The sequence below is a fragment of the Spermophilus citellus genome (genome assembly GCF_964194105.1).
Source record: "Spermophilus citellus genome assembly, chromosome: 3".
NCBI classification, from domain to species: Eukaryota; Metazoa; Chordata; class Mammalia; order Rodentia; family Sciuridae; genus Spermophilus; species Spermophilus citellus.
This window is the reverse complement of record NC_138184.1, coordinates 12506860-12532082: the sequence shown is the minus strand read 5'-3', so window position 1 is coordinate 12532082 and position 25223 is coordinate 12506860. Positions and strand designations below refer to the sequence as shown.

At 41.3% G+C, this 25223-nt stretch overlaps 2 protein-coding genes across 2 annotated transcripts; both read left to right on the top strand.

Moving 5' to 3' along the window:
• Positions 1-6683: 6683 nt before the first annotated feature.
• On the top strand, positions 6684-7640 carry LOC308643241 (olfactory receptor 7A10-like; the record flags this gene model as incomplete). The annotated part of the gene is made up of 1 exon (XM_081283151.1): positions 6684-7640. The coding sequence occupies one exon, from the start codon at positions 6684-6686 to the stop codon at positions 7638-7640; it is 957 nt and encodes a 318-aa protein (XP_081139277.1).
• Positions 7641-16465: 8825 nt separating this feature from the next.
• LOC308643240 (olfactory receptor 7A10-like) lies at positions 16466-22664 on the top strand (the record flags this gene model as incomplete). The annotated part of the gene is made up of 2 exons (XM_081283150.1): positions 16466-16705; positions 21948-22664. 2 exons carry the CDS (start codon positions 16466-16468, stop codon positions 22662-22664), a joined length of 957 nt encoding a protein of 318 aa, XP_081139276.1.
• Between the last annotated feature and the right edge of the window lie 2559 nt (positions 22665-25223).

Sequence of the window (25223 nt, the reverse complement as noted above, 5' to 3'; positions counted from 1 at the left end):
CACAGAACAATAGTTCAGCCCCCAGCCATAAGGCTCAAAGCCCAAGAGCTCCAGACGCCACTTGGTGCAAGTCCCACATGCCAAATACTGAAGAAACGAAAGTCTGATGTTTGACATAAGCAGCAGGAGAGAACGAGCCCTGTTTCCAGAGGAAGAACAGAGAGAGTCTCCCCCTTCTTCCATTTTCCTGTCCCATCCTGGCCTCAAACATGTACATACTGTGGCTCACATTCAGGGAAGATCTTTCCCACTCAGTTTGCAGACCCCACAACACTCCTCTCTGAAAATAGCCTTCCAGACACACTTGAAAGGAAATTACCAATCCTCAACATCCCTCGAGCCAGTCAAGGTGGCACCCAAATTTAATCATCCACTCACCAGAGTTTAGAGGCCCTCTGGGAACATTCATGTTGATCAGATGAGACTCTGTACAGGCCCGAAGCAGTTGGGTGGAATGACGCACTGTTCTTAGAGAAAGCAGGAGCAATAAGAATTTGTGAGGCATAAAACAAATGCTCTCAGTGCAGAAAGAGAAAAGATAAGACCTTTCTGACGACATCAAAATTTGTGAGTCATGTTCTCTGGATTTGCAAGAAGGAGTTGGGGGGGGAGAAATAATTTGGCACAACCAGAGACATCGGCTTTGCAGATCTTCCCGAGAGTGAAACACAGTGTAGCAGCTTAGAAGAGATTGAAAACCCTTACTGGGCCTACTTGGTGCCATTTTGTGTGGGTCAGAGACAGTTCCCATGAGTCCAACACAGCACAGGGTTGTGGACTCAGGCTCTGAGCTGCCTCCCTGGGTCCGCTCCACCACCCTCCCTGACTCCTGGGAGTGGCTCAGTGCTAGACTCACTTCCTGTGCCAGGAAACCCTTGTGATGTCACAGTGACCTGAGCCAATGAGAAACAAGGTGATGGTCACAATGTCTGCTATCTGTGGAGCATCTGCTCTGGGCAGGTCATTTCCTGTGGGCTTCAACCTACGGCTTAGTTCACATAGAAATTCCATGAAGAAGGGGGAATCTACCCAGTTTGTATATAAGGAGCCAAGGTCTGTACATTTGATTTCCTGTTATGGAGGACATATAGAAGAGGCCAGTGTCAACTTGTCTAGGCAGAAGCTGAGCTGAGTCCACATCTGACCACCTAAGATAAGAACAGAGCTGATGGAGGCCTTCATGGTGGAGAAGGCCTCGAAATGCCTGGCTTAACTCTGATGCTGGACAACAGCCTCAGTGGTCAATAATGGAACCACCGTGTGATCTGGCAATCCTACCCCTGGGTAGACGTCCAACGCAAATGAAATTAGTATTCCAAAGAGATATTTGTACTTCCATATTTTTGAAGCATTATTTTAAAAAGCAAGATCTGGATTCTACCTAAGTGTCCATCAACAGATGAATGAATAAAGGAAATTTGGCACACAAACAATGGAATATGATACAGCCATAATAATGGATTAAATCCTTCACATTCAACAAAATACATGGAACTCTTTTTGTTACATGAAATTAGGCAGATGCAGGAAGACAACTGCCATATGACCTCACTCTGCAGAATCTAATTTTTTTTTTCGGCGGGGGAGGTACTAGATTGAACACACAAGTGTTTTACCACTGATCCACATCCCCAGCCCTTTTTGTTTTTTTTCTTTTTAGACATGAATTCACTAAGTTGTTTAGGGCCTCACTAAATTGGGGAGGCTGGAGTCAAACTTATAATCCTCCTCCTCAACCTCTCTAGTCACTAAGATTACAGGTGTGTGCCATTGGATCTGTCAGAATCTAAAATATTGGATTGTATAGAACTGAAGGTTAGAATAGTAGTGAAGAGGGTTAGGTGGATTGGGGAAGGGAAGTTTGCAAAGATGTTGGTTGAAGGATACAATATTTAGTTAGGAGGGATAAATGAGGAGAGATCTACTACTGCAAACCATGGTAAGCACAGGTAACAATATTTTGAATCTTGAAAAGTACCAAGAGTGAATATTGAGTGGTCTTACCACAAAAATAGAAACTATTTGAAAAAATGTGTATGTTAAAGAGCTATATTTATTCATTCCAATATACATAACCATATCAGATTATGATTTATGTCATAATGAATACAATATTATCTACTTTTAAAAAGGTGATCAATATTAACTGGCCATTGGTTACAAATGTTCAATTTCTGACACCCTGACCACCCAAACCATAATCTACATTCAAACCAGATCCCTGAATGATATTGGAGAAGTTCTGGTCTGGAAAAGTATTTTTCAAACGCCCCACTGTTGACCTTGGACCTAGATACTACTCTGTTTTACTACTTTGCAGGATGCTGAGTGCCATCTCTGACTAGGTGCAGCACCAACTCCCCAGTTTAACAACCCACAATTTCTCCAGATATCACCAATGTCTCCTGGGTACACGATCACCCCTGGTGGAGAGCCACTGCCCTGAAACAGGAGAACTGGGAACACCTTGGGTAATATTCATCCTTACTCAGTTCACAACATTTGGGAAGATCACTTAATTCATCTCTGTCCTATTTGTGCAAATGTAAAATAGGTCCCTAATACTATAGACCTCATATAATGGACAGGTGTAAAAATGAAATTGCAAGGATTTGTTTGCAAGGATTGCAAGATTCTAACTTTAGAACAGAGTAAACAAAAATAACAAGTTTATCTCTTACAATCTCTAAATGTTTCACAAATGAGTTAATGACAATGCTTAATTTGTGTTCCAAACATGAATATCATAACTGCTTTGCCAAAAGCATGATGAAGCCAAGAGTTGTAGCCATTTCTCATCGTCTTATACCAAATGAATATGGTTCTCTCCCTTGAAGAGGGGATGGAAAATTTCTGAAGTTACCAGGAGCTGTAATTGCCCCTCTACAAGGCAGGGCTTTGGAGTTCCAATGAATGGGGAACCTCAGACTGTGGAGGATTTTGTAACTAGGAAATGGCAGAAATGCTAAGGAGGTTAGACTTTCAGTGGGCAGGAGGCTTCCCAGAGAAAGAGTTAAGAAGACAAAATTCACCATAGTTTCTAACCTGATCTCTTGGGAATATGGAATGAGCAGATAAATTTTCCCTTCTGTGCAGACAAAAGTCCACAGGGAAATCAGGAGATCAGGGAATGGAGTAACAAGAAGAATTGTACCTGATGAGCACAACAGGGAGCTACAAATAGATGCTCGGGTGATATCCCACAGAGAGTAAACCAGTGCTTTACTCCTTCCTCCTGTCTTGTCTAGGGACAGAGCTTTGTTGTCCATCACTAGCCATCCAGACCAGAATTCAGACTTCCACATGGAGACTTTCTTCCCAGAGGCCCCATCCAGGTAAGTCTAAGACCCCAGCAGGTTCTGTAGGCAAGCCTCAGTGAGAAGGGAAGCCAACAAATTTATGGGAGGTCACCAGAGAACCAACCCAGACCAGCCCACAGCACAGAGTTACTGTGTTTGTTTCCCTACCTAATTGGTAATATTTAGACTCTGTAATGCATGCACAGATCATTGTCAACGATTCAATGATGGACAGCTAACTGGATGAGACTGAATGAAGAAGTGGTGTAAACAATATCACATAAAATTTAAACATATCCAAAGAGTTTTTCCTATATGGAATTAGAAAATTGAGTATGTGGTTTGGAGAGATGTGCAGGAAAATCTTTTTATTGTGATGTGTATTTGATCCTGTTTCTTTATTCATTACAGGATCAGACTACTGGGTTGCTTACCAATATTAACCTTGCAACAATAGCTTGTGAGACAGGCATTTCACAGTCTTTTCTCTTGGGCTCCGTATTCACATAACCAAAATGAATTTTATTTGATACGTCAAAGGGAAAACTAAACTACATTTTGCTACAATGTTTTCATTATTGCTGAGGCTGAATAAAGTTTATTTTATTACTCTTTGCAATTCCAAATTGCTTATGCAAGTTTATTATTTTTATCAGATCTTAGTGTTTATTTTGTGATTTCATTTGTTTTCAAAATAAAATGAGTTGGAGGTTTCTTTTTCCTCCTAAGTTTACTGTTTCTATAAATTCATAAATATATTTGACAGAGCATATAAGTCAAAGTTTAGAAATTTTGTGGACAAATCTGTTCAATCATATTGCAGACCCAAATGTCCAATTGCTTTTTTTAAATTTGGGTAGTTCCTTCCCAGAGGAACTACCCAAAGTAAAAGAGCACAGTCTGAGGTTCCCTATTCATTGGAACTCCAAAGCCCTGTCTTGTAGAGGGATAACTTACAGCTCCTGGTAACTTCAGAAATTTTCTATCCCCTCTTCAAGGGAGAGAACCATGTTCATTTGGTATAAAACCATGAGAAATAGTTAGTAGTAGTAGTCAATTGCCATTTATAACAATGGTTATTAGTAGTAGTCAATTGCCATTTATAACTTTTTCTTTCACAGATTTTTTTAACTTATTATTTTCAGTTATATACAACACCAGGATACACTTTGACAATATCACAAAGTGTGGAATACTACTGCTCCAATTCAGTCCCCAGTGCTGTGCCCACCCTGCCCCCACTCCACTGATTCCTCTTGGATCCATTTATGGTTTCCTTTTTTTAATTGGTGTCCTGTGGATACCATTTGCCATCCTATGGCAGATCTAATTTCTCTTATTTTGCTTTTGGGGATTGGTTCTATTTTTAAAATAGCCATCATCTTCTGCCCTCTTGTGAAACAATATCTTTTGCATTCAGCCAAAGATTGCCTTTGTCTTTCTCATGAATATGTTTTATACCTAGAAGCTTCATTATATTTATGGACATCCCCTTTTATAAAAAGGAATTCTGTATAAATAATAAGCATCATGGGGTTCCTGTCAGAAATCAGTGAGTCAATGCCCATAGTGCCTCTAACCCATGTGCATGGTAAGAACTCATAAATGGAGTTTTGATAATAGTTTAATCACGATTCATCATCAGTAATGATAACAAAATTATGGCAAAACCAAAACATATGTGTTTATTTTGGGCAAGAGTTTGAAGAAAGGGGCACCTTCCTGTAGAGGTGTCATCTTTACACAGCACCAACTTCCTGAATAGCCACCCTGAAATATGCATTGAAAACCAGCAGATTCAGCTGGCAATGTGGCTCAGTGAGAAGGGGCTTGGCTAGTGTACTTGAGCCTAGGGTTAGACCCCAGCACCTCCAAATAAATAAATCAATAAAATTAAAAACTAGCAGATTCACATATCCCTTTACTCAGAATCTCTATTATCTAGAGTTTTACAAAATAAATTATCTAGTGCTTTATAAAATAATAAAGTGGGTGGTAAATAAATTTAAATTATACTCTGTCATGGTATGTAATTTTTCTTATAGTATCCTCATCTAGTCATATTGTGCCCTAAAGCTAATAAACAAAGAGAAATCCACCTGGACTCCTGGGATAACTCTGAAATCAAAATTATGCATCCTCGCATGTACCTGAAATTTAAAATAATGTCAAACTCTGATGCTTGAAGCAGAACAGTGGTTTCCAGGAAAGGAAGGAGAGGAAAGCATGGGTAGGAGATTACAGATGTCAAGTGACAGTTATGTAAGATGTCTAATGTCCAGACCTCTACTATGCAACTTAGTGCCTAGGGCTAGCAGGTGATATTATGCACTTGACAATTTGCTATGAGGACAGATCTCATTTTCAGTATTCTCACCTCAGAAGAAACAGAAAAACAAAGGCATGCCATGGGAGGAGAAAGTCTCTGACTTTCATTGTAGTGATGGGACCACCAGGATTTACATATGTCTGCACTCATCAGGTTGCATATGTCATATATGTATAAAATGTAACTACACTACAATAAAGCAGGTTAAAACAAAAGTACTATGGACAATACGTGGAAAGTGACCCTGTGCATTTGGACAGTCTCCAAATTTCAACCATCTTAGGGAGTCCACCTTCCTCACCATCCTTAGACACAACCTCTCCTCCATCTCCCTCTTGCTCATTCTGGCTGCCAGTGGTTCCCTTGTGAATACTGACATGTGCAGCAATCAACAGTCTCAGGGCCTTTGTGCTGCTCACCTCTTCTGCCAGACACCTGCTTCTGCAGTTAACCTTGTGGCTTCCCTGCTGTTGTTGGAGGTCTGTATTCAAATACCACCTTGTCTTCCCAGGACCCCTATAAAAACAGCACCCCATCACTCTCCCTTTTACGTGCCCATGTTTCCTTCATTGCAATTATAACCATCTGATATATTATAGGATCATTTATTTTCCATTTTTAAATAATATATGAAAATTGTGCACACTTGTGCTGTGCCTTGTGAGGTCTTAATATATGTAGGTGTTTTATACTGTTCAAATAATTCTCCAAAAACATGTGGCATTCCTTTATGGTAAAACATTTAAAATAATCTAGCTCCAATGTCAAAAATAATTTATCCACTTCTTAGGGCATTACTGAATCATAGGGATATTCATATTTCAGCAACCGTCCACATTGGCTAGACAGTGCCAGGAATATGGGGGATCTCTGTACGCATTCCTGCAGGGCATGAAAAATACTTACTAAAATTATTGAATATATAGTATTTATAAATCCTTCAAGAAAGAGACTTGAATTCTGAGTCAGAGATGGCACATGGAATGTCCTGTGGAGGACCACGTACAAAAATTAGTCATGACATTTTTCTCTTTTTTAGTAGTTACGTACAGCACATGGAATCAAAAAATGACACAAAAATTTTAGAATTTCTTCTCCAGGGAATTTCAGAGGACCTAGAACTGAAGCCCCTCATCTTTGGTCTTTTCCTGTCCATGTACCTGGTCACTGTGCTGGGGAACCTGCTCATCATCCTGGCCACCATCTCAGACTCCCACCTGCACACGCCCATGTACTTCTTCCTCTCCAACCTGTCCTTTGTGGACATCTGGTTCATCTCCACCACCATCCCCAAGATGCTGGTGAACATCCAGACACAGAGCAAGGCCATAAGATATAAGGGCTGCATCGTACAGATTTATTTTTTTACATTATTTATAGTGTTGGACAACTTCCTCCTGGACGTTATGGCCTATGACAGGTATGTGGCCATCTGTCACCCCCTGCATTACATGGTTATCATGAACCCATATCTCTGTGGCTTGCTGACGCTGGCTTCCTGGATCACAAGTGCCCTGAATTCCTTATTACAAAGCTTGATGGTGTTGCGGTTGTCCGTTTGTTCAAACTTGGAAATCCCACACTTTTTCTGTGAAATTAACCAGGTGTTTCAGCGTGCCTGCTCTGACACCTTTCTCAATGAGGTGGTGTTATATGTTGCTGTTGTCTTCCTAGGAGGTGGCCCCCTCACAGGCATCCTTTACTCTTACAGCAAGATCGTGTCCTCCATCCGTGCAATCTCATCAGCTCAGGGCAGGTACAAAGCCTTCTCTACCTGTGCATCTCACCTCTCTGTGGTCTCCTTATTTTATGGCACAAGCCTGGGTGTGTACCTCAGTTCTGCTGTGACCCCAAACTCACACTCTACTACAACGGCCTCAGTGATGTACAGTGTGGTCACCCCCATGCTGAACCCCTTCATCTACAGTCTGAGGAACAAGGACATCAAGAGCGCTCTGAGGAGACTCCTTTGGAGGACACCTGGAAAGGGACCAGTTGGTCCACCCCAGTAGAGTCACCTGTGAGTTCAGGGCTCCAAGTTTTGGAGCCAAAAACCATTATTCTTTAACCAGACGGTATAATAAAATGTTGATCCTTTTAGTGTAATCTCCATTGCTTTGGCATCAATTTCCCTGTACAATTAAAGTAACTGTTATACTAGGCTTTTTGTACTTTGTGGTCTCTTGGTCACTTCCTAATTTCCTACTTTTTGGTTTTTCTTGGTCACTTCCTCCTTTCCCAAACCTATTCCCACCCTTCAGTTGAAAGCATTTGGAAATTCCGACTCATATCATATCATGGGACAACATGACCTTGAGGAATAAGTTTCTCTCTCTTTTTTTCTTTTGGTTACACATGACAGCAGAATCCATTTTGATATAATTACACCAACATGGAATACATCTTAATCTAGTTAAGATCCCATTCTTGGGGATGGATGATAGTGGGATTATTTTTTTTTTCTTTTTCTTTCTTTTCTCTTTTTCTCCTAGTGCTGGGAATGGAACCCAGGGACTCGTGCACACCAGGCAAGCACTCACCATCACTGAGCGAGGTTCCCAGCCCTTAAGAATAAATTATTTTCAAATAACAGCACAACACATAGTTTTTCTTGTCTTTTTCTAAAGAAATGCCCGTGAGTCTTATAACATCAGTGAAACACTCCACTTAGATACTGGAGCCTTTTGCACCCTCCATTGTATAGCATATGAACTCTGACACCTTGTCTTCTCACTGTGCTCAAGTCATTCTTTAGTGTTCCTTCTTTCTTCCTTATTTTCCTTTTTCTTCCTTCCTCTCTTGCTTTCCCCCTGCAGCCCAAGGCCTTGTGCAGGCTAAACATCCGCTCCACTGGGAGCTGCGTCCTGGCTCCCATCCCTGTTTCCCACATCACGACCTTCACTGTTCTTCCTGGGACGTCAACACAGCAGGCTGCTCTCTAACTGGTCACTGGGTGGTGTTCCCTCTTTAGGATCCTGTTCTCTATTCAGCTCCACATACTGTCTACTATCTGGAAAAAAATTATTCAATGTGTTTCAAAGTAGTCTATGTGGAGGACAAATTGGACAAACAAATTTATTCAGTATGGCCTGAGTGTCAGGGAATACCTTAAATATGTTAAAGCATAATCTTAAATGAGGTAAATTTTATTGCCATGGAAAATATTACTTGGCATGTTCTGGCTCCACTCATTGAAGAGTGGGAGGTTTTCTTCCATGTGTGAGAGGGTTTATGCACTGGATTTCTGGAGGGGTTGATAGACTTTATGTTTTTTCATTGAATTATCTTCCTGTTGCTACTTAGAATCCTCTAACACTGTCTACAAAATGACTCTTCCTGTGGCTCCAAGGGGCTTCCCATTTTCTAAGTTTTACCATAACCATTCTGGGGCCCTTTAATGAATAATATCATCCCATATCATCTCCTTTACCCTCAGGCATCAATTTGACCTTTATGATCTTTTGCACAGGAGAGACTCAACTCCAGCCCAGTCATGTGATTCAGAGTCAACCATATTCCCATTCAAAGGCACATGTCCTCCACATCTCTTAATCAGCTAGAACCTCATTTGAGTCACTTTTAAATATAGTTGTGTGAAACCAACTTGCACAACAGATTAATTATGAATGTTGTCATTAAGTGTCATAACACAAGTGAAAATTAAAAGTAGCAAGTCCTTTTTCCCTTGGATCATTGCATTAGGTAGCTATTTCTATGTTAAAGTCATCCTAAAGCTGAATGGTTTAAATAACAGCATGTTTGGGCTGGGGTTGTGGCTCAGCGGTAGACTGCTCATCTGGCATGTGTGAGGCCCTGGTTCGATCATCAACACCAAAAAAATAAAAAATAAATAAGTCCATGTACACCTAAAAATTAAATATTTTTTTAAAAAATAACACTATGCTCATCAATTGGAAGCAAAGGGTAGAGGGTGGAGAGTGGAGGGTGGAGGGACGGTGGAGGGTGGAGGGAGGGTGGAGGGTGGAGGGTAAAGGGTGGAGGGAGGGTAGAGGGAGGGTGGAGTGTGAAGGGTGGAGACTCTCATGATACCTCTGTAAGGTGTGTCTCCCCACATTCTGTAAATTAATGTATGTCACATGTATCAGTCAAGGTTCTCCAGAGAAACCAAACCAGCACACTGACAAAGGGTAGTTGGATGGACAGATGACTGATGGATAGAGATATGGTTATAGAGACAGGATTGACTGAACAATTCCAGAGGATGAGTATTTCTACAATGGCTTCTGCAAGCTGGAGAGCAGAGAAGCAAACCAGGTTACTCATTCCAAAAATCTGGAACTCTCAGAACCACACAGAACAATAGTTCAGCCCCCAGCCATAAGGCTAAAAGCCCAAGAGCTCCAGACGCCACTTGGTGCAAGTCCCACATGCCAAATACTGTAGAAATGAAAGTCTGATGTTTAACAGAAGCAGCAGGAGAAAACGAGCCCTGTTTCCAGAGGAAGAACAGAGAGAGTCTCCCCCTTCTTCCATTTTCCTGTCCCATCCTGGCCTCAAACATGTACATACTGTGGCTCACATTCAGGGAAGATCTTTCCCACTCAGTTTGCAGACCCCACAACACTCCTCTCTGAAAATAGCCTTCCAGACACACTTGAAAGGAAATTACCAATCCTCAACATCCCTCAAGCCAGTCAAGGTGGCACCCAAATTTAATCATCCACTCACCAGAGTTTAGAGGCCCTCTGGGAACATTCATGTGGATCAGATGAGACTCTGTCCAGGCCCCAAGTAGTTGGGTGGAATGACGCACTCTTCCTAGAGAAAGCAGGAGCAATAAGCAATTGTGAGGCATAAAACAAATGTTCTCAGGGCAGAAAGAGAAAAGATAAGACCTTTCTGATGACCTCAAAATTTGTGAGTCATGTTCTCTGGATTTGCAAGAAGGAGTTGGGAGGGGGGAAATAATTTGGCACAACCAGAGACATCGGCTTTGCAGATCTTCCCAAGAGTGAAACACAGTGAAGCAGCTTAGAAGAGACTGAAAACCTTTACTGTGCCTATTTGGTGCCATTTTGTGTGGGTCAGAGACAGTTTCCATGAGTCCAACACAGCACAGGGTGGTGGACTCAGGCTCTGAGCTGCCTCCCTGGGTCCGCTCCACCACCCTCCCTGTCTCCTGGGAGTAGCTCAGTGCTAGACTCACTTCCTGTGCCAGGAAACCCTTGTGATGTCACAGTGACCTGAGCCAATGAGAAACAAGGTGATGGTCACAATGTCTGCTATCTGTGGAGCATCTGCTCTGGGCAGGTCATTTCCTGTGGGCTTCAACCTACGGCTTAGTTCACATAGAAACTCCATGAAGACGGGGGAATCTACCCAGTTTGTATATAAGGAGCCAAGGTCTGTACATTTGATTTCCTGTTATGGAGGACATATAGAAGAGGCCAGTGTCAACTTGTCTAGGCAGAAGCTGAGCTGAGTCCACATCTGACCACCTAAGATCAGAACAGAGCTGATGGAGGCCTTCATGGTGGAGAAGGCCTCGAAATGCCTGGTCTTAACTCTGATGCTGGACAACAGCCTCAGTGGTCAATAATGGAACCACCATGTGATCTGACAAACCCACCACCGGGTAGTCATCCAAAGCAAATGAAATCAGTATTTCAAAGAGATATTTGTACTTCCATATTCTTTGAAGCATTATTTTTAAAAGCAAAATCTGGATTCTACCTAAGTGTAGATCAACAGATGAATGAATAAAGGAAATTTGGCACACGTAACAATGAAATATGATCCAGGCATAAAAATGGATAAAATCCTGTCACATTCAACAAAATACATGGAACTTTTTTATTACATGAAATTAGGCAGATATAGGAAGACAACTGCCATATGAACTCACTATGCAGAATCTAATTTTTTTTTTGGCAGGGGAGGTACTAGGTTGAACACAGAGGTGTTTTACAACTGACCCACATCCCCAGCCTTTTTGTTTTTTCTTTTTAGACATGATTTCACTAAGTTGCTTAGGGCCTCACTAAATTGCCTAGGCTGGGGTCAAACTTATAATCCTCCTTTTCAACCTCTGAAGTCACTAAGATTACAGCTGCATGCCATTGGATCTGTCAGAAACTAAAATATTTGATTCTATATAACTGAAGGTTAGAATAGTAGTGAGGAGGGTTGGGTGGATTGGGGAAGGGAAGTTTGTGAAGATGTTGGTTGAAGGATACAGTATTTAGTTAGGAGGGATAAATGAGGAGAGATCTACTACTGCACACCATGGTAAGCACAGGTAACAATATGTTGAATCTTGAAAAGTACCAAGAGTGAATATTGAGTGTCCTTACGACAAAAATGGAAACTTTGTGAAGTAATGTGTATGTTAATGAGCTATATTTATTCATTCCAATATACATAACCACATCAAAAGATTATGATTTATGTCATAATGAATACAATTTTATCTACTTTTAAAAAGGTGATCAATATTAACTGGCCATTGGTTACAAATGTTCAATTTCTGACACCCTGACTACCTAAACCATAATCTACATTCAAACCAGATCCCTGACTGATATTGGAGAAGTTCTGGTCTGGAAAAGTATTTTTCAAATGCCCCACTGTTGACCTTGGACCTAGATACTACTATGTGTTACTACTTTGCACAAAGCTGAGTGCCAACCCTGACTTCAGCCTACCAGGTGCAGCACCAACTCCCCAGTTTAACAACCCACAATTTCTCCAGACATCACCAATGTCTCCTGGGTACACGATCACCCCTGGTGGAGAGCCACTGCCCTGAAACAGGAGAACTGGGAACACCTTGGGTAATATTCATCCTTACTCAGTTCACAACATTTGGGAAGATCACTTAATTCATCTCTGTCCTATTTGTGCAAATGTAAAATAGGTCCCTAATACTATAGACCTCATATAATGGACAGGTGTAAAAATGAAATTGCAAGGATTTGTTTGCAAGGATTGCAAGATTCTAACTTTAGAACAGAGTAAACAAAAATAACAAGTTTATCTCTTACAATCTCTAAATGTTTCACAAATGAGTTAATGACAATGCTTAATTTGTGTTCCAAACATGAATATCATAACTGCTTTGCCAAAAGCATGATGAAGCCAAGAGTTGTAGCCATTTCTCATCGTCTTATACCAAATGAATATGGTTCTCTCCCTTGAAGAGGGGATGGAAAATTTCTGAAGTTACCAGGAGCTGTAATTGCCCCTCTACAAGGCAGGGCTTTGGAGTTCCAATGAATGGGGAACCTCAGACTGTGGAGGATTTTGTAACTAGGACATGGCAGAAATGCTAAGGAGGTTAGACTTTCAGTGGGCAGGAGGCTTCCCAGAGAAAGAGTTAAGAAGACAAAATTCACCATAGTTTCTAACCTGATCTCTTGGGAATATGGAATGAGCAGATAAATTTTCCCTTCTGTGCAGACAAAAGTCCACAGGGAAATCAGGAGATCAGGGAATGGAGTAACAAGAAGAATTGTACCTGATGAGCAGAACAGGGAGCTACAAATAGATGCTCGGGTGATATCCCACAGAGAGTAAACCAGTGCTTTACTCCTTCCTCCTGTCTTGTCTAGGGACAGAGCTTTGTTGTCCATCACTAGCCATCCAGACCAGAATTCAGACTTCCACATGGAGACTTTCTTCCCAGAGGCCCCATCCAGGTAAGTCTAAGACCCCAGCAGGTTCTGTAGGCAAGACTCACTGAGAATGGAATTTATGGGAGGTCACCGGAGAACCAACCCAGCCCATCCCACAACAGAGAGTTACTGTGTTTGTTTCCCTACCTAATTGGTAATTTTTAGGCTCTGCAATGCATACATAGATCATACTAGAAAATTCTATGATGGAAGGCTAACTGGATGAGACTGAATGACAAAGTGGTATAAACAATCTCACATAAAATTCAAACATATCCAAAGAGTTTTACAAGTAGGCAAATAGAAAATTGAGTATTAGGTATAGAGTGACATGCAGGGAAGTCTTTTTATTGTGAAGTGTATTTGATCCTGTTTCTTCATTCATTACAGGATTGGACTAATGGGTTGCTTAACAATATTAACCTTGCAACAACACCTTGTGAGACAGGCATCTCACAGTCTTTTCTCTTGGGCTGGGTATACACATAACCAAAATGAATTTTATTTGATAGGTGAAAGGAAAAACTAAACTACATTTTGCTGCAATGCTTTCATTATTGCTGAGGCTGAATAAAATTTATTTTCTTACTCTTTGCAATTCCAAATTACTTATTCAAGTTTATTGTTTTTTATCAGATCTTAGTGTTTTATTTTGTGATTTCATTTTTTCCAAAATAAAATGAGTTGGAGGTTCCTTTTTCCTCCTAAGTTTGTTGCTTACCATTTAGTGTTTCTATAAATTCATAGATGTATTTGATGGAGAGTATAAGTCAAAGTTGAAATTTTGAGGACAAATTTGTTTTAATCATATTGCAGATCCAAATGTCCAATTGCTTTTTAAATTTCATTAAGAATTTTTAATGATTGAATTTAATTTAATTTTTTAATTTCCTCTGCTTGGTTAGTAGAGTCAATTGCCTTTCATAACTTTTTCTTTGGCAGGTTCTTTAATTTATTTTTTCAGTTATATACAACACCAAGGTACACCTTGACAATATCACAAAGCCTAGAACACCACCACCCCAATTCAGCTCCCAGTGCTGTCCCCACCCTGCCCCCACTCCACTGATCCCTCTTGGATCCATTTACAGTTTCCTTTTTATTTTTATTTTTTTTAATTGGTGTCCTGTGGGTACCTTTTGCCAGCCTATGGCAGATCTGTTTTCTCTTATTAGAACTTTTTGCTTTTGGGGATCAGTTGTATTTTTACAAGTAGCAATCATCTTCTAACACATATTCTTTTGCAGTCATCCTAAGATTGCCTTTCTCTTTCTCATAAATATGTTTTTCACCTAGAAACTTCATTATATTTAAGGACATCCCCTTTTTGTACAAGGCAATTCTATATAAATAATAAGCATCATGGAGTTCCTGTCAGAAATCAGTGAGTCAATGCCCGTGGTGCATCTAGTCCATGTGCATGGTAAGAACTCATAAGGGGAGCTTTGAGAATATTTAATCATGATTCATCATCAGAGTCATGATAGGAAAATTATGGCAAAACTAAAACATATGTGTTTATTTTTGGCAAGGGTTTGAGGAAAGGGGAATCTTAGTGTAGATTTGTCAGCTTTACACATCACCAAATTTCTGAATAGCCACCTTGAAATATGCATTGAAAACTAGCAGATTCACCTGGGGATGTGGCTCAGTGACAAGGGACTTGGCTAGTGTGCATGAGTCCCAGGGTTAGACCCCAGCACCTCCAAATAAGTAAATCAATAAAATTAAAAACTAGCAGACTCACGTGTCTCTTTACCCAGAAATTCTATTATCTGTGAATTTACCTAAAATAATAAAGTTGGTGGTAAATAAATTTTAATTATACTCTGTCATGGTATGTAATTTTTCTTATACTATCCTCATCTAGTCAAATTGTGCCCAAAAGCTAATCAACAATGAGAACTCCACCTGGATCCCTGGGAGGACTCTGAAATCAAAATTCTGCTTCCTCACATGTACCTGAGATATCTAATAATGTCAAACGCAGATGCTTAGAGCAGAACAGTAGTGTCCACGCAGGAAAGAAGAGGAAAGCATGGGCAGGGGATTAACAGATGTCAAGTGACAGTTATGTAAGATGTCTAATGTCCAGACCTCTGCTATGCAACTTAGTGCCTAGTGCTAGCAAGTGATATACTGCATTTGACAATTTGCTATGAGGACAGATCTCATTTTCAGTATTCTCACCTCAGAAGAAACAGAAAAAACAAAGGCATGCCATGGGAGGAGATGGATGTGTCTCTGACTTTCCTTGTTGCGATGGGATCACCTGGATTTACATATGTCTGCATTCATCAGATCGTATATGTCATATAGGTATACAATGTAACTACACTGCAATAAATCAGGTTAAAACAAAAGTACTAGGGACAATACGTAGCAAGTGACCCTCTGCATTTTGACAATCCTCAAATTTCAACCATCTCAGGGAGTCCACCTTCCTCACCATCCTTCGACATAACCTCTCCTCCATCTCCATCTTGCTCGTTCTGGCTGCCAGTGGCTCCCTTGTGAACAGTGACTTGTGCAGCTAGCACCAGTCTCAGGAATTTTGTGCTGCTCACCTCTTCTGCCAGACACCCGCTTCTGCAGTTAACCTTGTGGCTTCCCTGCTGTTGTTTGAGGTCTATGTTCAAATACCATCTTGTCTTGACAGGACCCTTATAAAAACAGCACCTCATCTACTCTCCTTTTAACTGCCCATGTTTTCTTCATTGCAATTATAACTATCAGATATGTTATAGCGTCATTTATTTTCCATTTTTAAATAATATATGAAAATTGTGCACATTTGTGGTGTGCTGTGTGAGCTCTTAATATATGTCGGTGTTTTATAATGTTCAAATAATTCTTTAAAACATGTGGCATTCCTTTATGGTGAAACATTTAAAATAATCTAGCTCCAATGTCAAAAATAATTTATCCACTTCTTTTGGCATTACTGAATCATAGGTATATTCATATTTCAGCAATCATCCACTTTGGCTAGACAGTGCCAGGAATATGGGAGAATGCTGTGTGTATTCCTGCAGGGCTTGAAAAAATGCTTATTAAAAGTATTGTATATGTAGTATTCATAAGTCCTTCAAGAGAGAGACTTGAATTCTGAGTCAGAGATGGCACATAAAATGTTCTGTGTAGGACCAGGTACAAAAATTAGTCATAATATTTTTCTCTTTTTTAGTAATTACATGCAACACATGGAATCAAAAAATGACACAAAAATTTCAGAATTTCTTCTCCAGGGAATTTCAGAGGACCCAGAACTGCAGCCCCTCATCTTTGGGCTATTTCTCTCCATGTACCTGGTCACTGTGCTGGGGAACCTGCTCATCATCCTGGCCACCATCTCAGACTCCCACCTGCACACGCCCATGTACTTCTTCCTCTCCAACCTGTCCTTTGTGGACATCTGCTTCACCTCCACCATTATCCCTAAGATGCTGGTGAACATCCAGACACAGAGCAAGGCCATAAGATATGAGGGCTGCATCGTACAGATTTATTTTTTTACATTATTTATAGTGTTGGACAACTTTCTCCTGGCCGTGATGGCCTATGACAGGTATGTGGCCATCTGTCACCCCCTGCATTACATGGTTATCCTGAACCCATATCTCTGTGGCTTGGTGACGCTGGCTTCCTGGATCACAAGTGCCCTGAATTCCTTATTACAAAGCTTGATGGTACTGAGGTTGTCCTTTTGTTCAAACTTGGAAATCCCACACTTTTTCTGTGAACTAAATCAGGTGGTCCACCATGCCTGTTCAGACACCTTTCTTAATGATCTGGTGATGTGTCTTGCAACTGTGATACTGGCTGGTAGCCCCCTCACTGGCATCCTTTACTCTTACTGCAAGATCGTGTCCTCTCTCCGTGCAATCTCATCAGCTCAGGGCAAGTACAAAGCCTTCTCCACCTGTGCATCTCACCTCTCTGTGGTCTCCTTATTTTATGGCACAAGCCTGGGAGTGTACCTCAGTTCTGCTGTGGCCCAAAACTCACACTCCATTGCAACAGCTTCAGTAATGTACACTGTGGTCACCCCCATGCTGAACCCCTTCATCTACAGTCTGAGGAACAAGGACATCAAGAGCGCTCTGAGGAGACTCCTTTGGAGGACACCTGGAAAGGGACCAGTTGGTCCACCCCAGTAGAGTCACCTGTGAGTTCAGGGCTCCAAGTTTTGGAGCCAAAAACCATTATTCTTTAACCAGACGGTATAATAAAATGTTGATCCTTTTAGTGTAATCTCCATTGCTTTGGAATCAATTTCCCTATACAATTAAATTAACTGTTTTACTAGGCTTTTTGTACTTTGTGGTCTCTCAAATTGGTTTTCATTGGTCACTTCCTCCTTTCCCAAACCTATTCCCACCCTTCAGTTGAAAGTATTTGGAAATTCCCACTAATATCATATCATGGGACAACATGAACTTGAGGAATAATTTTCTCTCTCTTTTTTTCTTTTGGTTACACATGACAGCAGAATCCATTTTGATATAATTACACCAACATGGAATACATCTTAATCTAGTTAAGATCCCATTCTTGGGGATGGATGATAGTGGGATTATTTTTTTTTTCTTTTTCTTTCTTTTCTCTTTTTCTCCTAGTGCTGGGAATGGAACCCAGGCCCCGTGCACACCAGGCAAGCACTCACCATCACTGAGAGAGGTTCCCAGCCCTTAAGAATAAATTATTTTGAAATAACCGTGCAACACATAGTTTTTCTTCTCTTTTTCTAAAAAAAAAAATGCCTGTGAGTCTTATAACACTCCACTTAGAAACGAGAGACGTTCGCACCCTCCATTGTATAAAATATGAACTCTGAGACCTCGGCTTCTCACTGTGCTCATGTCATTCTTTTCTGTTCCTTCTTTCTTCCTTCTTTTCCTTTTTCTTCCTTCCTCTCTTCCTTTTCCCCTGCAGCCCATGGCCTTGTGCAGGGTAAACATCCGCTCCACTGGGAGCTGCGGCCTGGCTCCCATCCCTGTTTCCCACATCACGACCTTCACTGTTCTTCCTGGGACGTCAACACAGCAGGCTGCTCTCTAACTGGTCACTGGATGGTGTTCCCTCTTCAGGATCCTGTTCTCTATTCAGCTCCACACACTGTCTACCGTCTGGAAAAAAAATTATTCAATGTGTTTCAAAGTAGTCTATGTGGAGAGACACACTGGACAAACAGATTGATTCAGTATGGCCTGAGTGTCAGGGAATACCTTAAATATGTTAAAGCATAATCTTAAATGAGGTAAATTTTATTGCCATGGAAAATATTTCTTGGCATGTTCTGGCTCCACTCATTTATGTGTGGGAGGTTTTCTTCCATGTGTGGGAGGGTTTAACCATTGGGTTTCTGGAGGGGTTGATGGACTTTACTCTGTTTCATTGAATTATCTTCCTGTTGGTACTTAGAATCCTCTAACACTGTCTACCAATACCACTCCTCCTGTTGCACCAAGGGGCTTCCCATTTTCTAAGTTTTATCATAACCATGAATGAATGATATCATCCCATATCATCCCCTTTACCCACAGGAATCAATTTGACCTTGATGATCTTTTGCACAGGAGAGCCTGAACTCCAGCCCAGTCATGTGATTCAGAGTCAACCATATTCCCATTCAAAGGCACATGTCCTCCACATCTCTTAATTAGCTGGAACCTCATTGGAGGCACTTTTTAATACAGTTGTGTGAAACCAACTTACATAAATGATTAATTATGAATGATGTCATCAAGTGTCAGAACAAAATTTACAATTGAAAGTAGCAAGTCCTTTGCCCCTTGAATCATTGCATTAGGTAGCTATTGCAACGTTAAAGTCATCCTAAAGCCAAATGGCTTAAAATAACACCATGCTTGGGCTGAGGATGTTGTCCCGCATCAGAGTTAAGACCAGGCATTTTGAGGCTTTCTCCACCTTGAAGACAAGTTGACACTGGCCTCTTCTATACGTCCTCCATAACAGGAAATCAAATGTACAGACCTTGGCTCCTTATATACAAACTGGGTAGATACCCCCTTCTTCATGGAGTTTCTATGTGACCTCCATAGTTGTGGCTCAGTGGTAGACTGCTCGTCTGGCATGTGTGAAGCCCTGGGTTCGATTCCCATCATCACATAAAAATTAGTAAATAAAAAAAGGCATTGTGTCCAACTACACCTAAAAAATAATTTTTTTAAAAAAATAGCACCATGCTCATCAAGTGGAAGAATAGGGTAGGGGTGGAGAGTGAAGGGTGGAGGGTGGAGGGTGGAGGGTAAAGGGTGGAGGGAGGGTAGAGGGAGGGTGGAGGGTGAAAGTTTCAGACTCTCAGGATACCTCTACAAGGCGTGTCTACCCAGATTCTGTAAATTAATGTATGTCACGTGTATCAGTCAGGGTTCTCCAGAGAAACCAAACCAGCACACTGACAGAAGGTAGATGGATGGACAGATGGCCAAGACAGAGATATGACTATAGAGACAGGATTGACTCACAAAGTTCCAGAGGATGAGTATTTCTATAATGTCCTCTGCAAGCTGCATACCAGAGAAGCAAATCAGGTTACTCAGTACAAAAGGATGGAACTCTCAGAACCAAACAGAACAATAGTTCAACCCCCAGCCATAAGGCTCAAAGCCCAAGAGCTCCAGACGCTTCTTGGTGTGAGTCCCACATGCCAAAAAAGAAATGAAAGTCTGATGTTTGAAATAAGCAGCAGGAGAGAACCAGCCCTGTTTCCAGAGGAAGAACAGAGAGAGTCTCCCCCCTTCTTCCACTTTCCTGTCCCATCCTGGCCTCAGATGTTTACATAGCGTGGCTCACATTCAGGGAAGATCTTTCCCACTCAGTTTGCAGACCCCTCAACACTCCTCTCTGGAAAGAGCCTTCCAGACACAATTGGAAGGAATTTACCAACCCTCAAAATCCCTCAAACCAGTCAAGGTGGCACCCAAATTTAATCATCCACTCACCAGAGTTTAGAGGCCATCTAAGGACATTCATGTGGATCAGATGAGACTCTGTCCAGGCCCCAAGTAGTTGGGTGGAATGACGCACTCTTCCTAGAGAAAGCAGGAGCAATAAGAATTTGTGAGGCATAAAACAAATGCTCTCAGGGAAGAAAGAGAAAAGATAAGACCTTTCTGATGACATCAAAATTTGTGAGTCATGTTCTCTGGATTTGCAAGAAGGAGTTGGGGGGGGGAGAAATAATTTGGCACAACCAGAGACATCAGCTTTGCAGATCTTCCCGAGAGTGAAACATAGTGAAGCGGCTTAGAAGAGACTGAAAACCCTTACTGGGCCTATTTGGTGCCATTTTGTGTGGGTCAGAGACAGTTCCCATGAGTCCAACACAGCACAGGGTGGTGGACTCAGGCTCTGAGCTGCCTGCCTGGGTCCGCTCCACCACCTCCCTGTCTCCTAGGAGTAGCTCAGTGCTAGACTCACTTCCTATGCCAGGAAACCCTTGTGATGTCACAGTGACCTGAGCCAATGAGAAACAAGGTGATGGTCACAATGTCTGCTATCTGTGGAGCATCTGCTCTGGGCAGGTCATTTCCTGTGAGATTCAACCTACGGCTTAGTTCACATAGAAACTCCATGAAGAAGGGGAATCTACCCAGTTTGTATATAAGGAGCCAAGGTCTGTACATTTGATTTCCTGTTATGGAGGACATATAGAAGAGGCCAGTGTCAACTTGTCTAGGCAGAAGCTGAGCTGAGTCCACATCTGACCACCTAAGATCAGAACAGGGCTGATGGAGGCCTTCATGGTGGAGAAGGCCTCGAAATGCCTGGTCTTAACTCTGATGCAGGACAACATCCTCAGTGGTCAATAATGAAACCACCATGTGATCTGACAAACCCACCACCGGGTAGTCATCCAAAGCAAATGAAATCAGTATTTCAAAGAGATATTTGTACTTCCATATTCTTTGTAGCATTATTTAAAAAAATCAAAATCTGGATTCTACTTAAGTGTCTTTCAACAGATGAATGAATAAAGGAAATGTGGCACACGTAACAATAGAGTGACACATTTGTGGTGTGCCTTGTGAGGCTTAATATATGTAGGTGTTTTATAATGTTCAAATAATTCTCCAAAATATGTAGCATTCCTTTATAGTGAAATACTTAAAATAATCTAGCTTCAATGTCAAAAATAATTTATCTACTTCATTCGGCATTACTGAATCATAGGGATATTCATATTTCAGCAACCATCCACATTGGCTAGACAGTGCCAGGAATATGGGGGATCTCTGTGTGCATTCCTGCAGGGCATGAAAAAGTGCTTATTAAAATTATTGAATATGTACTATTCATAAGTCCTTCAAGAGAGAGACTTGAATTCTGAGTCAGAGATGGCTCATGGAATCCTGTGGAGGAACAGGTACAAAAATTAGTCATGACATTTTTCTCTTTTTTAGTATTTACATACAGCACATGGAATCAAAAAATAACACAAAAATTTCAGAATTTCTTCTCCAGGGAATTTCAGATGACCCAGAAATGCAGCCCCTCCTCTTTGGGCTTTTCCTGTCCATGTACCTACTCACTGTGCTGGGGAACCTGCTCATCATCCTGGCCACCATTTCAGACTCCCACCTGCACACACCCATGTACTTCTTCCTCTCCAACCTGTCCTTTGTGGACATCTGCTTCACCTCCAACACTGTCCCAAAGATGCTGGTGAATATCCAGACACAGAGCAAGGCCATAAGATATGAAGGCTGCATTGTACAGATTTATTTTTTTACATTATTTATAGTGTTGGACAACTTCCTCCTGGACGTTATGGCCTATGACAGGTATGTGGCCATCTGTCACCTCCTGCACTACATTTTTATCATGAACCCATATCTCTGTGGCTTGCTGGCACTGGCATCCTGGATCACAAGTGCCCTGAATTCCTTATTACAAAGCTTGATGGTGTTGCGGTTGACCTTTTGTTCAAACTTGGAAATCCCACACTTTTTCTGTGAACTTAACCAGGTGGTTCACTGTGCCTGCTCTGACACCTTTCTCAATGAGGTGGTGATATATTTTTCTGCTTTCTTCCTAGGAGGTGGCCCTCTCACTGGCATCCTTTACTCTTACTGCAAGATAGTGTCCTCCATCCGTGCAATCTCATCAGCTCAGGGCAAGTACAAAGCCTTCTCCACCTGTGCATCTCACCTCTCTGTGGTCTCCTTATTTTATGGCACAAGCCTGGGAGTGTACCTCAGTTCTGCTGTGACCCAAAACTCACGCTCAATTGCAACAGCCTCAGTGATGTACACTGTGGTCACCCCCATGCTGAACCCCTTCATCTACAGTCTGAGGAACAAGGACATCAAGAGCGCTCTGAGAAGACTCCTTTCGAGGACACCTGGAAAGGGACCAGTTGGTCCACCCCAGTAGAGTCACCGGTGAGTTCAAGGCTCCAAGTTTTGGAGCCAAAAACCATTATTCTTTAACCAGAAGATATAATAAAATGTTGATCCTTTTAGTGTAATCTCCATTGCTTTGGCATCAATTGCCCTGTACAATTAAATTAACTGTTTTACTAGGCTTTTTGTACTTTGTGGTCTCTCAAATTGGTTTTCATTGGTCACTTCCTCCTTTCCCAAACCTATTCCCACCCTTCAGTTGAAAGCATTTGGAAATTCTGACTCATATCATATCATGGGACAACATGACCTTGAGGAATAATTTTCTCTCTCTCTTTTTTTAATTATACATGTCAGCAGAATCCGTTTTGATATAAATACACCAACATGGAATACATCTTAATCTAGTTAGGATCCCATTCTTGGGGATGGATGTTAGTGGGATTATTTTTTTTTTCTTTTTCTTTCTTTTCTCTTTTTCTCCTAGTGCTGGGAATGGAACCCAGGGACTCGTGCACACCAGGCAAGCACTCACCATCACTGAGAGAGTTTCCCAGCCCTTAAGAATAAATTATTTTCAAATAACAGCACAACACATAGTTTTTCTTGTCTTTTTCTAAAGAAATGCCTGTGAGTCTTATGACATCAGTGAAACACTCCACTTAGAAACGAGAGCCGTTCGCACCCTCCATTGTATAAAATATGAACTCTGAGACCTCGGCTTCTCACTGTGCTCAAGTCATTCTTTTCTGTTCCTTCTTTCTTCCTTCTTTTCCTTTTTCTTCCTTCCTCTCTTCCTTTTCCCCTGCAGCCCATGGCCTTGTGCAGGGTAAACATCCGCTCCACTGGGAGCTGCGGCCTGGCTCCCATCCCTGTTTCCCACATCACGACCTTCACTGTTCTTCCTGGGACGTCAACACAGCAGGCTGCTCTCTAACTGGTCACTGGGTGGTATTCCCTCATTAGGATCCTGTTCTCTATTCAGCTCCACACACTGTCTACCATCTGGAAAAAAATTATTCAATGTGTTTCAAAGTAGTCTATGTGGAGGACAAACTGGACAAACAGATTGATTCAGTATGGCCTGAGTGTCAGGGAATACCTTAAATATGTTAAAGCATAATCTTAAATGAGGTAAATTTTATTGCCATGGAAAATATTTCTTGGCATGTTCTGGCTCCACTCATTTATGTGTGGGAGGTTTTCTTCCATGTGTGGGAGGGTTTATGCACTGGGTTTCTGGAGGGGTTGATGGACTTTACTCTGTTTCATTGAATTATCTTCCTGTTGCTACTTAGAATCCTCTAACACTGTCTACCTATACCACTCTTCCTGTGGCTCCAAGGGGCTTCCCATTTTCTAAGTTTTACCATAACCATGAATGAATGATATCATCCCATATCATCCCCTTTACCCTCAGGCATCAATTTGACCTTGATGATCTTTTGCACAGGAGAGCCTGATCTCCAGTCCAATTATGTGATACAGAATCAACCATATTCCCATTCAAAGGCACATGTCCTCCACATCTCTTAATCAGCTGGAACCTCATTGGAGGCACTTTTTAATACAGTGTGTGAAACCAACTTGCATAACACATTAATTATGAATGATGTCATCAAGTGTCAGAGCACAAGTTAAAATTGAAAATAGCAAGTCCTTTGCCCCTTGGATCATTGCATTAGGTATCTATTTCTATGTTAAAGTCATCCTAAAGCCAAATGGTTTAAAATAACACCATGCTCGGGATGGGGTTGTGGCTCAGTGATAGACAGCTCATCTGGCATGTGTGAGGCCCTGAGTTCGATCCTCAGCACCACATAAAAATAAATAAATAGAATATCGGCATTGTGTCCAACTACACACACACACACACACACACACACACACACACACACACATATATATATATATATATATATATATATATATATATATAATTTTTTTAAATAACACCATGCTCATCAAGTGGAAGCACAGGATAGAGGATGGAGGGTGGCGGGTGGAGGGTGGAGGATGGAGGGTGGAGGATGGAAGGCCGCCCTGAGCTTGGCTCGTCCTCTGAGTCTGTACTCCGCTATGAAGTCTGCATTGTATTTCCAAAGCTCACTTGTGATGTGGTGGTCAAGTACAGTGCAGCTCTGTGTAGAAATAATTGAGAGTCAGTGTACTCCATTTGTACATGTAGGGTTAATCTCCTAGTTTACAAGGAAAAAACTTAATTTATTAATGTAAACTAATTAAATGTAATTCTACTGTTCCTGTAGCTTTATGTGACCCTTTCCTTTCATCCCAGTTAAAAAAGACAGTCCCACCCTTATCATTAAGTGTGACTAGCCTTATGTGCCCTACATTGTAACCTGAGATATATACACTGCTTGATTTTTTTAGCTAATTTATTAGAGAATAAATGACATATAATAACCTATACAGTGTTAAATTTTCTGAGATACAAGAGCTCCACAACAATGAAGATTATGCACAGCATGATTGCATTTGTGTGCAATTCAATAAAGTGCTCAATAAGGTTTAAATGTCTTGCTATATAATTTTTAAAATCTGATGTCCTTGATCCATCCTGTGGCTAGAA